At 38.3% G+C, this 14,240-nt stretch overlaps 1 protein-coding gene across 1 annotated transcript in view; it reads right to left on the bottom strand.

Moving 5' to 3' along the window:
• Positions 1-14,240, bottom strand: part of PKP2 (plakophilin 2) — a 34,157-nt gene that overhangs the window by 16,604 nt on the left and 3,313 nt on the right. The window contains exons 3-4 of the mRNA XM_010008196.1: positions 8,509-8,647; positions 4,589-4,796 (exon numbers count right to left, since the gene is read on the bottom strand). Coding sequence (XP_010006498.1) covers positions 4,589-4,796; positions 8,509-8,647 — 347 coding nt within the window. The remainder of the gene's footprint in view (positions 1-4,588; positions 4,797-8,508; positions 8,648-14,240) is intronic.

Consider the following 14,240-nt stretch of genomic DNA (forward strand, 5'->3'; position numbering starts at 1 on the left):
GGGCAAAAGAAGGGGCACAATTATCCACATAATTAAAGTTAGATCTCTATATAGTTAGTCTAATGCCTGACTGAGAAGTGCAGTTTTCCATGGCTCAGCATGTTCATTGGCCATCTGCAGCAATCATCTTCTCCATTATCAAAGTAATACAGGCTGAACAGAGCCAACCACACCAACACCAGTGACCATTCTCCACACTTTCAGGGATGCCCCTGATATGCCCCTTCTGGATGCCTGGCAGGACTAGCTGCACTCCCAAGAACCAAGTAAAAACCAGTGAGTGGGAGAATAAACTTTCATGCAAAGGGGGTGAATTGAAAATCTTTGGAAATCTGCTAGAAGACAGAAGATGGCCATTATCAAGTTTCTCTAACACTTGATAGCAAAATTACTCATAGCAGAGAAAGCTGTGAAACACTGGTTAGCCGTTACAATCCAGACATGATTCACTAAACAAATCATTAATAAGGCTACACACCTTTTCTACTCACAATCTCCAAACACCAAAACAAATCTCAAATATAGTCCTGTATAATTAATTCACTTTGCTTATGTTCTATCCCAACAATTCTTTTTAAAGTATACCTCCCCTGGAAAAAGACACGTATTTCTGCTTTTCACTACAAAGGCATTCATTGTTTCCCCAGCTTGCTGCTGCTACTCTACGTTTCACAGACCTCTTCCTCCAAACACTGGCAGAGTATTAGTGAATGTTTCTTTTGTATCTCCTTACACTTTGAATTTAATTTCAGCTATTGTGGGCAAAATTAAAATTAAAGCAAAAGCCAGCCAGAAGCAGCCCATTCCTTCTTCTGGAATCAGCTCTTCAGCCTCTGAATTGGGGAATGAAAGGAAGAATGTACTTTCCTGAAGGATAAGTAAGCCTTATAGGAAACCAGACAGGCATTGGTAAGGGAAGCAGGTTAAGACAGAATGGCACAAATGCAAGGGCACAAGGGCAGAATACATATTGAAATAAACAAGCCAATTTTGAATTATTGACAGATACCTAGAGTAGAACTGTCAGAACAGAATTTGAGATGTTGCTCACACTGTAGATTTTCCAACAGAAATCCTACCTTTACCCAGGGGCACTGTCTCAGTCAGGTCAGAAGGATTTTCTCAGTGGCATTCCGGGTGTGGATGAATTTGTTCACATTAGAAAATGCCTTCAGGAGTGGGCTCTTTCCTTGCAGCTATGCTATAATGTATTAATAGGGGCATGGTTTTCCTTTAGATGGTTATTCGGGAGAATGGGTGAGTTTTCCTTTTAAATTTATGTTTCTTTTAATGACAGTTCTGTTTGTGCTGTAATCTTCGCTGCAGGCTAAATTTTCTTGACTCCTGCATTGTATCCCAGTGACATCCCCTCTCACTATTCAGGAGTAATCTCATTCCTTTCCTAAGAGATTTGCAAGACGTTTTTTTGTATGTCAGAGGAAGGAGGGAGATTATGGTTCCTTTTCTTGTATCAGTTATTTTATGAATCTACTGATTTCAGTCGATGTGACCTTGAGGAGGTCTCATTCCTCCTAAGATGTCACAGAAGCACAGCAATTGTACAGAGAAACTGGGCAGCCATTTTCTACACAGGGTCATTAGGTGAACTGATCCACAGCAGCTTTCAAACCAGTGTCATAAGCACAAAGCCACGATGGTGGGGGCACTGGTTTGGTGCTTTTTGTGTGTTCTCCTGGGATGCACAGCCACAGGATGCAGCACTTGCTATAATCTGCATTTATCTCCATACACTTTCACTGGTTTCAGTCTTTTTGTAGGACAATGCAAGACACACTGCATGACTATGCTTAGGCTACATTTTTCAGCCTAGGCTCTGCAGAAAATACAGGCGATCAAAATATTCTTTGAGAATATATCATATGGCTTAATATTAGGCAAGCATTTGTATGTGTTAACACTGATGGTACTAATAAGCCAGTGACCTTAAAGATAACCTTCTAAGGCTGAGATGTACTTATCTCATGTGCACAAATATGAGATCACATTTCTGACAGGTAATGAAGTACAGTATGAGAAAGCTTCTGAGTTTCAGAGTTTTAACTTCCTTCTCTCCAACAACTTCCTTATCTTTGTGTATTTTTGTCAGATCGACTGCTTTGCACATGAGTAGAAACAAAAAGCTTTCCTCTGCTGAGCTTAGAATCTTTATTAATGAGTATCACATGCTTTCAATCGTTGGCCAGGATTTTTTCACCAGAGTTCAGAGTGGTATTATCAGGTACCAGGGCTATCATACCAATCTCTTATGGGGGAAGACATTCAGCTAATTATAATATCACACATTTGGAATTTTCTAATTTACAGTCAAAGTAAGCAAGTAATAAATATTATGTGAAAAGACAAATAGGCTTCTCTGGCTGGCAAAGTTAATATTAAGTTAATATTATCATAGCAATTCATTCAAACAGGCTTCCCTTTGCCCTGCAGGCTCCTAGCAGCTTCATGAGGAGATGGAAGAATTACTTGAGTGATGGCAAAAAGTATTCCCTGGTGCCATTTTCACCCGTGTATTTCCTCCTGACTGTGCATTTGGTCTTGAACAGAGCAAGAAATACTTCTCTCTTGCTGTATCATTAAAGCCATCCCTTGTAAGTGATAGGCATGAAAGTATATAAAAATATTTTGCTATATGCAAAGTACAACATCCTGTTGAATATTATTTAAATATTTTGTTGGTGTCTTATAAGTTTCATGAGTAAATATTCATGTTCAACAACAGCAGTAATCGCAGAAAGAAGGTGCCCCTTCATCCATTTTCACACTGGTAGAGGGGAAGACAGTATTATTCACAATAGCTGTATGTTTTTTCCTCACAAACAGTCACAGCTCTTGTCAAAAATTATGAAATTGCTAGCAAGAAAAAAAGCATTAGCTTTCAGGCCACGGTACCACCATTTTCACTGCTTCCTTCATTGGTGTGTAATAGCACTAAGAGACAACACACAATAAAAAAGGTCACCAAGTGACCCAATTCTGCATCTGATGAATGTGGAAAAAACTTTAAACATTTTAATTTGCAGAGCTGTAGAACTGAAGCAAAAAATCCAACAATGCAAAGCTTTTTTCTCCAGCTTAGGGAGCACAGTATTTCAAATACTTAAAAGAATGCAGAATTACAGAGGGTCTCAACATGCCCTTGCTTCAAGGCTGGGCTGCTTGACACCTTCTGTATCTCTTAAAGCACTGCTATTTTAATAGCTTGTGTTCCTGGTATCTTTAAAGATCACTTGAAACAAATAGCTATTTATTCACTCATCTTCCATTTGTAGAATACAAGCCCGCTCTTCTTTTGCAATGCTAACTAGAATGAATATGGGTCACAAGCAGCTGACTTCCTAGAGATAGACTATGGTCAAACTGGAGTGCAGGGATGAAGTGGTGGGCATTTTGTAACTGACGCCTGCAAAGCAAACAGGGCAGGAGTCACAGGTTTCTTTGTGAGCAATGGTGGACATTTCCTCCCACCATTCCTTCTGCTACATTGATGTACAATAAGAATTGTAATATGGGGTTTCTGATCAAAATTGCAATGGGCTCTACTCCTTTTTAACAGCTCTTCTTCAAGAATGGTGGAACTAAAAGGATGAGAACATAAGTCCTGCAAAGACTGAATCCAGAATGCAGGTCACTCTCTTGATGATGTCATACCATCTTTACAGACTAATGGGTGTCCTGCAGGAATTCTCTGCACACAGAAAGCAAACACACTGTTTTGAGTTTTTTGCTTGTCACAAATCTCAGAAGACAGACTCTAAGGTGTACACAGACAGGAGTCAGAGAGCTCACAATAGAAATCTGGGGCAATAGGGTTTGCAAAAAGTAGGACAACCACTTTCTACCCACAGCACCTGGCATTTTGAAGGGACAGTCTTCAACAAGGAGCTCCCAGTAAGAACCACGAGCATAGTGTCAAAAGGTGAGGGCTGAGCTGCTGCATAAATAGCAGGCATTAATTATGGCCCCAGACACCTCTGGGATTGCTCCCATCACTGCTTATCAAAATGGTTCTACAGAATTTGCTATTTCAAACCTCCTCTTTTTCTTTTTTTTTTTTTTTTTTTTAAAATATCTGGGACATTAAGCTTCCTGAAAATGAGCAGACATTAAGAAAAATTCCTCACTGTAAGGGTGGTGAGACACTGGAACAGGTTGTGGAAAATTCCACAGGGAAGTTGTGGATGCCCACTTCCTGGAATTGTTCAAGGCCAGATTGAACAGGGCTTTGAGCAACCTGCTATAGTGGGAAGTGTCCCTGTCTGAGGAGGGGACCCCTGGCAGGGGAGTTGGAACTAGATGATCTTCAAAGTTCCTTTCAACCCCAACCAAAACTATAATTCTATGATTTCTGAAGAAGCTTTAAGAGAGGAAGTTCCAGTTTCTAGTCTCTTCTGACTGGTCATGAGTAAAGACCTTGGAATTTCACCCTGAGGGAAGAGCTTAGAATAGGTGACAATGTTATTGTATTTAGTCACTTAAACATTGTCCTAAGTAAACAATCATGCACCTCTCAGGGACAGCTTGTGAGCTACTTAAAGCACTTCATGCTTGTCTGCACAGAAAACAGTACCTGTTATTTGCTTTTTAGTCTCTATATCCCTGGTGTGGCGGAGCAGGCGGAGCAAGAGTGGGATCCCTTTCTGCTCTGACACTTCCAGTTTGTTGTCATTATCCTCATATACCAAGTTTCTCAGAGCACCACACACTGCCCGCTGAATGTCCTCGTTCTGAACATCAAGAAGCTGTAAAAGTCTGGAGATACCACCAAGTGAGAAAACCTGTGAGGAAAACAAAGTACAGCTGAGAATAGCTAAATTCTGTAAATTACAAACTCTACCCTCTCCCCCAGCAAACCATTAATAAGGACATGTAAATTTGCTCCTATTTGAAAGACTTGAAACATAGCTCATTAATCATTTGGACATGACTGCTAACTTCTGGGTGTTCATATGAACCATAGTTAAAATCCACAACTAAGGGAGGCATCATATTTTAATAATTAATGTAAGAGAATGAAACTAAATCTCTTTCAGCTTTGCTGAAGATTTGTACTCTCTGACAAGATGTTTAATTGTTCTGTACTTTTGCTTCCATGTTGGTGAAATGGATATTTGAGACTTAAATATGTAACATTTATAAACTGCTTTGAGATTTCCACATGTAAAAGGTTCCTGATGTCCCAAGTTTGTGATTTGTTTTGTTTTTTTTCTCAGCAGCCAGCCTGATGGAAAGACAGTATTGTTCTCTGTTAACTTCTGTGTATGTGTTGAAAGTGTATTCAATAAGAATACTTTATACTTAGTACTTCTTATCAGTGACATACTGAGAAAAAAAACAGTACACTAGTAAACTTAAAAATGTAGACCATTAAACATTGTAATCTAGTTAACTACTGAACCTCCTATATTTGAAAAAGACTACTTTTCAGTGCCTAATTCTTTAGAAAATGAGGTTTTGGCCTGAATGAATGAATAATAAGAAGATATTATTTTACAGCAGCAGGATGGAAACAAATTTTCCAAGTTCTACATGTTGTGGCAAATGATGAATCCCGTATAAACTGTGATGTGACATAAGCAAGCCTTGGCTCATCTAGGAATGAGTTTACTACAGAAAATAACTTACATTCATGTACAATTGAGGACAGTGCTTTGGCATCTCAAAATGTGATATAGTTTTGTGGACAAACTCATCTTTGTGTAGAATCAACAGTGTGTGAAAGACATAGATATCTGATACAACTGTTTTGAGTAGTCCAGAGTTCAGTGATGAAAAGAATTCAATACAACCAACGGGTGTTGGCAAGACAAAGAAATAATACATGGAAAAACCTTTTGCCTTTCATGCCACAGCAAACTACACTACTTGTCTGCCTTTCCTCTGATTCTGTTGTACAAAAGGCACAGTTTCTTGCTGCTGCACTGCTTACCTGATTCCTCCTGATTCAACAATCATCTAGATGCTAACAGAATGAAATATAGAAATACATATTTTGAAGTGGAGCATAGAACATGCTGAAGGCACACTGACCTATTTTATTACAGTAGATAAGCCCTTTTGACACCAATACTGTAGCTGGTTAGTTTAAAAAAAAAAATAAAATGCAGACTTCCTGTTGGTAATCTTAAGGGATTTATATTTCTTGTAAAAGAAGTGGTATTATTTCAACCTAATGTGCAGATAATTTATGAGATCTATTGATTGGTCTGTTTGAATTGTCATCAGCAGACAAAATTCACCAAAATACTGTAAGACCACAGGTTCATAGGAAAAAGAATAGCCACTAGACCTATCTGTCAACTATCTGGGAACAAAGCATTGGGAGACACAGAAAAGGAATGCAGGCTGAAAGGCTAAAAAGGGGAAACAGGACAATGTCAACGTGAACAAGCCTGATGGGCACCAGACAGAAAAACTCAGCCAAGATATGTGGGATAGACAGGAAAACAGAAGAAGTTTTCAGGCTGACTGCTCCAATTTTCAACTCTTCTATTCATCCACTTGTTTTTCAGGGAAGCTGCCTAAAAGAGGTCTGAGTAATAAATGACCTTCAAACATTCAGTTCTGAAGCTCTGTCCTCAGGCTGAAGTTAAGGCTCCTAATAGAGAGAAGTGTAAGGTATGGGAACACATAAGCCAGAAAGTGCAGTCCAGACTGGGATCCACCTGGCTGGAGGGCAGCCCTGTTGAAAGAGACCTGGGGGTCTTGGTGGATAACAGGCTCACCATGAGTGAACAGTGTGCTGCAGCAGCAAATAAAGCCAACATGATGCTGGGCTGCATCAACAAGGGCATCACCAGCAGAGACAGAGAAGTCACCATCCCGCTCTACTTGGCACCTGTCAAACCACACCTAGAGTATAGTGTTCAGTTTTTGTACCTGCTCTACAAAAAGGATGCAGACAGGATGGAGAGGGTTCCGAGGAGGGCCACAAGGATGATCAGAGGACTGGAGGACCTGCCATATGAGGAGAGGCTGAGAAAACTGGGTTTGTTCAGCCTTGAGAAAAGAAGGCTTCGGGGAGACTTCATTACCATGTGCTGGTACTTAAAGGGTGGCTACCAAGAAGATGGAGACTCCCTATTTACAAGGAGTCACATGGAAAAAACAAGGGGTAATGGGCACAAGTTGCTCCTCGGGAGATTCCAGTTGGACACAAGAGGTAAATTTTTCACCATGAAGACAGCCAAACACTGGAATGGTCTCCCAAGGGAAGTGGCAGAGTCTCCTACATTGGACAGTTTTAAGTCTCAGCTTGACAGGGTGCTGAGCCATCTCATATAAACTACAGCATTACCTAAAAAGGTTGGACCAGATGATACTTGAGGTCTCTTCCAACCTGGCATTCTATGATTCTATGAATTTCACTGGTGTTCTGTTTTTCAAAAACAGGCTTTGTGAAGCAACTTAAAACTACCAAAAGACTGAGTGATATTTGGCTGTCACTGAGCTGGACTGCATACATTAATTTGGAGTTAAGGCTGAGATTACGTATGAATAATTGCAAGCAAATGACAGGACAAAGCAGGTGTAAGAATGTTTTTTTTTAAATGATTGAAGTTAATAACCACCTTACACATTACTGTACAGAAATGTTCAGCAAGAGAGCCATAATTATGCTCAATAGTGAAATTTAAAGAAAAGGAAGAAGAGAATATTTTTAATATGCCTTTTTCTGTTGCAAGACACTTAACAAGCTTGCTTAATCCAAACAATGTATTAATGCATTTCTGTAGTCCCAACAAGTCCTTACTAGTTTGGCTAATCTAAACAATATATTAACGCATTCATGCAGTCCTAGCAAACTCTGAAGCTCCTATAAATTTGCACTGTACTCCCAAAGATTATTTTTCTGGGATATTTCTGTATCAATGAGAGACAGGATCAATTACACTGACAAAAAGTCCAGATTCTGTGACTTACTCATAGAGGCTAAAAGAACTATGTTCATTTAGCCTGGAAAAGAGGAGACTAAATAAGTATACACTTAACAGCCATAACACATATGAAAAAAACATTACAAAAGGGAAAGAAAATAGACATTTTGTCCATATCCATCAAGATAGGACAGAAACTAACCAACTTAGTTTGCAAAAGAGAGATTTAACTTATACTTTAGGAATAACTGATTAGAGAAGTAAAGCTCTTTGCCTACAGGAGCTTGTAGGATCCTAATTGATGTGACTTTTCAAAAGTTGATCATAAATGTCTGTAATTACAGACAGTTTGGGTGAATTCTTGATGTCCCTTCTTACCCTACACTTCCATGTTTCCTATCACAAAATCCTGAAGGCCAAAAACTTTCTAGCATAGACCACTACTTTTCTGTTGATTTAAAAGAATCCAGACCAAAAGCATCAACATACTTTAGATAAAATACTCAACATCAGTATCCTACAAGGATTTTTTTCATGTTGGCACACAGTGCCATACAGTATAGAAAGTTATTTGCCCTGCCTTATTCTAGCTCACATAAAAATAATTACTTACTTTTCTTCTGGCATCTGCTTTCTGGAAGCACTCATGCTGTATGAAAGTCACTGCAGCAAGAATCCTAGGTGTGGACTGTGTATTTTCACTCTTCAGTATGCTCACTGCACGCTCCAGAGTCATCTCCCCTTCTGGGCTCCTTAAAAGTACAGGCAGAGGAAATATAGTGAAGTGTGAATGCAGAAAAATCATCATTTAGTCTGTGAAATTCCTTATAATATCAAGATTTTTGTATTTTTCAAGTAACTTCAGACTTTCTTAGAAAAATATTTCCTTTCCAGTTGCTGAAAATACTATAAAAGCTTTAAGAGATGCTAATATTCTGTCTGGGGGGAGAGACAATCATAAATGGAAATGCTGCCACAATGAGAGGCTCTGGGCAAAGCAAGTCATGCTTCAAATTATAAAAGCATAATGGGAACAACAGTGGATAAAACACTAAGATCTAAACAGGGCCATAATGAAATTAGAATGTCTTTTAATAATAATGAAGATACTTCTATGTTTTTCTCAGTAATGTGACGATTGCTTTTTAATATTTGTTTTCAAGCCTTTCTTGTTTCTCAGTTCCCAGACTACCTATAAGCAGGGCTCAGTACCTGCTTTTTTCAAGCTTATTGAAGTTGTTCTAAATTGAAACAGATGGGCAAAGCCTTTTTTCCAGACAAAATAGAAATACTACTCAGTTAAATCAAATATCGACATCGCCTGTGGCAGAATTAAAAAGATGCATGGACACTTTCCTCCCAACTTCCAGCATGTTTGCTTGAATTATAATTGTGTTAGACAAGCATGTAAAAACCTGGAAAGAGAGGTCACCCGACACTTTCTTTTTTTTCCCCCAGTAAATGGAACATAAAACAATTAATGGCACAATCCGGTGCATTAACTTTGGGACAGGTGGTTATGTTCCTTGGCTTTTTTGTTTAGTTTTTGTTTCAAATACTCTCCACCTAAAGAGAAAAAAAAAATATAAAAAAAATGGACAAAATCAAAAGCATTCTATTTAAAAAAACCCCACAACATCAACCCAAATGATTTTGTAGAACCAGATCCCAGGCTGGTCAGACAGGGATGAGTGGGCAGTCTATGAACCACAGTGAAACATGTAGTCACTAGTAAGAACTCCTTACTTCAAGGCTACCAGAATCAGAATGGTTGACTTGATAATCATCTCAGTAAATGCAACTAAAAATAGAAATTTTAACACAATTACCTTTTACGTTAAAATAGGTGCCTGGGAAATAAATTTGCTTAAATTGGAATTTTGGGTTTTGTTTTTGTTTCTTTTAACTAAGCAGAAATATGAAATAATAAACAATGTTCAGAAAAGTGAAACACAGAATGTTTTGATACTCAAAAAGTATTTCTAAAGCATCTGTTCATGAACTGCACCAGGCAGAAGTTACTCAGTTCTTCAGCTCTGAGACTGTCTCAATAATGAACTGGATGGAGTGAAAGAGTGTGGAAATCCAGGCTTGCCCAGAATAGGCAGTGGAGGTACAAGAGACAAACATGGATCTTGGTGATTTTTTTCTTGCCATCTGTACTGTAAATCAACATCTGCTGCTTCCTTTTGCTAAGAGAATGAATATGGCTGCAAGGACAGCAAAAAAAACACAAAAAACTGTGATGCATCTGTTGGAAATGAAATTATACTCCTATACCCTAAGGTTTCCACCTGCCTTTATATTTGCCTTTGGTATAAATCATGTCATGTATTGTCTTCTCCCCTCCACTGAGTTACGTGTTTTGAGCAAATATACTGAATCTATAGGTGCTGAGGCACCCCTGTGCAAGACAAAGATGAAATGAAGGGGGCAGGGTGTTGAGTATGTCAATGGAGAGGTTAAATCAAAGTGAAATTAGATAGAACTATGGTTAGTATCTCTTGTGCCTTGGTTTCTGGCCTGACAATACTTACAGCTTCAAGATTTTCAGAGTTTACTTCAGCCGACATTTAAAACAAACTTGTTACTAAGTTATTCTAAGTTGCAAGTCAGACCTACTGATCAGAAATTTACTTAAAGATTGAGAACAGTGAGTAATGGAAAAAAACCAAGATCGTATTTCTTTTTCTTACTCTCTTCTAAGTGGAACAGAAAAACAGGCTTTTCAAGCTTTGGTTTAGTCAGGTTTCTGAAATCAACAAGGATTTTGTGACCATTTAATGTATGTACACACGTGAGCATGCCTACCTGCCTGTTGCTTACTGCAGTTACCTTTGGAGCCCTTTTCATTTACCTTCTCCAGAGTGGCAGACATCTCCAGTGTATTCAGTTCTGGATAAACAGCAGAGAAGGACTCTATCCATGCGCCTTCCACAGTCAAGATTGCTGCATGCATTGGTCCCTCATGGGACACCAGAGAATCTACATGGGAACTCAGCCTCAGGATGCCAAGGATGACCAGAGCAGTAAAGGTCCATCAGCAACGACTGCCAGGCTGAGAAAATGCATCTACAGCCAGAGATCAAATTTCTAAGTGCTGCGTGTGCATTGTGCTGAGTGGTAGACCTGCATTGAGACTGAGAGCAGCACACCATTCACCAGAGTTATCCTTTCATGGCTCATATACCTTCATGTGCAGTAGCTACAATCTTTCTTGCTGTGCACTGCCATACTAGGATTTCTCCTTATTGGGCAAAAAGAACATTGACTAAAGTTTTATCTGACAATAATAAAGGATCCAATATAACCTTTGACTCTCAATGTTATTAATGAAGTTGCAGCACCCTAGCTCTTGTCAAAAGAGAATTTGATGCAATGATTCCATCCTACCCTCAAAACACTTAAAAGCAGACTGAATAGTCATGTGGCTGATTAGCATGTGTAATGACAACAAGCGAACGGACATTGAGGCAATGGTTGTTAAAACAATGACTTGGTAAGTTCTGACTTCACCTTCATTTCCAGAATGCAAAATTTTGGAGATATAATACACTGAGTTGTCTAATCATTTCGTGACAGCTCTCAGCACGTTTAGAGGTCAGATTCTTAAGCAGCTGTTTCTCATACAGCTTCAGGTTGAATCCCTCTCTTTCTTAAGCCCTTCATATGAGGATGCTTTTAAGTGCTTCACTTTATCAGAAGATACAGAGATAACATTTCTACATTCTGATTTTTCTACTTCGATTTCACAGCATGAGCTAACTCTTCTACTGAAAGATAGAAAATGCTTTTCAAATACTATGCACATGTAGTCCACTTATATTTAACCTTACACATCTATTTTACAGCCTCTTAATTTATCTTGCAAAGAGGCAAATTCTGATTTACATAAAAAACTAGAATTTTCTGGAAAAATCAAATTATTCCAAAAACAGGCTTATCTTCTCTTCCCCTCAGCCCTCATCATGGAGAAACAGCTAAGGGAGCAATAAATCAGATAATGCAACCTTAAAATCAACAAGAATGGGAAATGACAAGAAATGTGAAAGTCTCTACTGACTTTTTAAACAGAGAAGTCTTGTTGGAAGAAATTGTTGTACTGCAGATGGCATGAAGGACTTTAGTGAAATATCTCTGATTTGACAGCAATCTATACCCCAAAGTAAAATGTCCTCTCTTATGTTTTAAAACTTAATTCCACATAAAACTGTGCAGCAGATGTGGACGAATTGGAACGTGAAACAATCGAAATACAACTTCTGCATCAAGTCCTTCTAGTGAAACGAATTACAAGGGCAGTTAATAAATCTGTATTTTAAATGTCTGAAAACCGTAATAATATTTGTGGATATCATACACCTTAGTACATAAGCATATATAACATATGCTGACTTCAGTCAGTTAAAATTGCTACAGTTTCTTCCTCATAATTTAAAACTCTAGTGGTGCAAGGATCTTGTGGAATTGTATCTTTCATGTTGCTTTTCACCATCTTCTTCACAAATGTATTTCAGAGACTTTTAAAAAACTTGGGTAGAATAACGAGCCTCTCACTCCCCCAGAAACCTAGCTATGAAACTAAAGCAGAAGATAGGATATTTGAAAATCTAAACAAGATACGTACAAGGTAAATTAAATAGTCAGAAGTACTATGTTAATTGAAATTTGTAAACATCTGCAAAAGGAACTTTAGAATCTTTCACAGCACTTCTAATTATATTCCTCTGTATTCTCCAGCAAAAGCTCAGCTTAAAAACTGGCATTTAAGAAATTAAGCTGTCAAAACGATTTTCACTAGGTCACAAATCTTCCACCTGGAGCTCAGCATGGTCTTAAGCAAGCCACTTGCACAATGACTGAAGAACCCATATTTACATCTGCAGTTAAATAAAACACTTTGGTTGATGTGCAGACAACCAGACTGCAGTGTCTGCACCTGCAAAAGAACCAAAACTGCTTCTAGACAAAATTAAATATCAAAATTGCTGGTTCAGAAGCGCACTCAAAAATACGCTTAAAGTTAAGTAAATTATTAAGTCAGTGGAATATATGCCTGTTTGTAAATTGTCTTCCTGAGAAATGAAGTCCTCCCAGGTCCCTATTTTCAACATTACTACTTCAAAATCTTCAGTTGCTATGAGCTCTCAGCTCTCATTTTTTCTGGATGTACTTAAAAGACTGAATATTTGAGAGTCACATAATTAATACCAGATCTCTTAATGCCTGCCTCATCCAGAGGTGAAAATTTTGATCAAGATCATATATGGGCACAAGACCATATATATTTGTAAATCTAGTCATAATGCACAACATGTAGTTGAGGACAGAAAATACAGGATCTGTACATATCAGTGACATCAGATGGTGCCTCATCTCACACAGCAGCAAATGTAGAAAAAGAAGATGGCCTTCAGAAAAATGAACTTAAGAGCTACACAGTTATTGAAAAAGAGAGGGTTCTTAGTGACATGGTTATAATTTACTTACTATGATTAACTTACACAAGAAACTTTGGAATCCTACTGAAACTGGAAACCACAGTAAACAGTGCAAGTATCTGTATCCTGTTTACCAAGTATTTTGTTCTGTCCATTAAACTGTAAGAGATCTCAAAACATTCAGAGTTCTACTAAAATGAAAAAAAATGCACTCTTGAAGGGAATTTCAGAACCAATAGATTTTCTCTTTTGAAAATGAGCCCATTTCAGACAGTCCAAAATCTTTTCTGGAATGGAATTTCAGGGGGAAAATAAACAGTCTTGAAAAAAAAACAACCCCAAATGCTTCTAAGATTTTAAACAATATTCCTGAAGTCTGGAATTCAAATTAAGATAGTGTCCTCAGAGCAGGCAGGATCTCATGGTAGTGAGAAGCTCTGGGGTCCTGAGATTCAGAGCAGTTTATACTTGTTCTAGGGATGGATGGGTGCCATAGAGCTATGAGAAAATTCTGCCTGAGGTGTATAAAACCTAAAAATTTTCCCTGAAACCATGAAGAATTTTTAACTTGAAATTGTCAATCTGTCAAAAGCTGCTGATTTCTGACCTATTTTTGTGAGAATCAGTGCTGAAATCATCCAGTCTTATGAGCAAATAAAATTGCCAATGTATTATTGTGCATTGAGACTTAGGTTGTAAATTATTCAGTGACTAATTCATGTCTTCTTACCAAAATGATCTGCTCTTGGCAAAAGGAAGTCCCAAACCTGAGCAGGAGGGGTGGATCCTGGAGTATGAACATTCACATACAAGTTCGTTTTCTTCCTTACCTCTGTTGCACTGGAAATGGAATTTTAAAAGCAAATCTACTTTCTGCATCCTCTGCACTAACAATTCTTACACT

Source organism: Chaetura pelagica, unplaced genomic scaffold, assembly GCF_000747805.2.
Source record: "Chaetura pelagica isolate M959 unplaced genomic scaffold, ChaPel_1.0 scaffold92, whole genome shotgun sequence".
Classification (NCBI taxonomy): Eukaryota; Metazoa; Chordata; class Aves; order Apodiformes; family Apodidae; genus Chaetura; species Chaetura pelagica.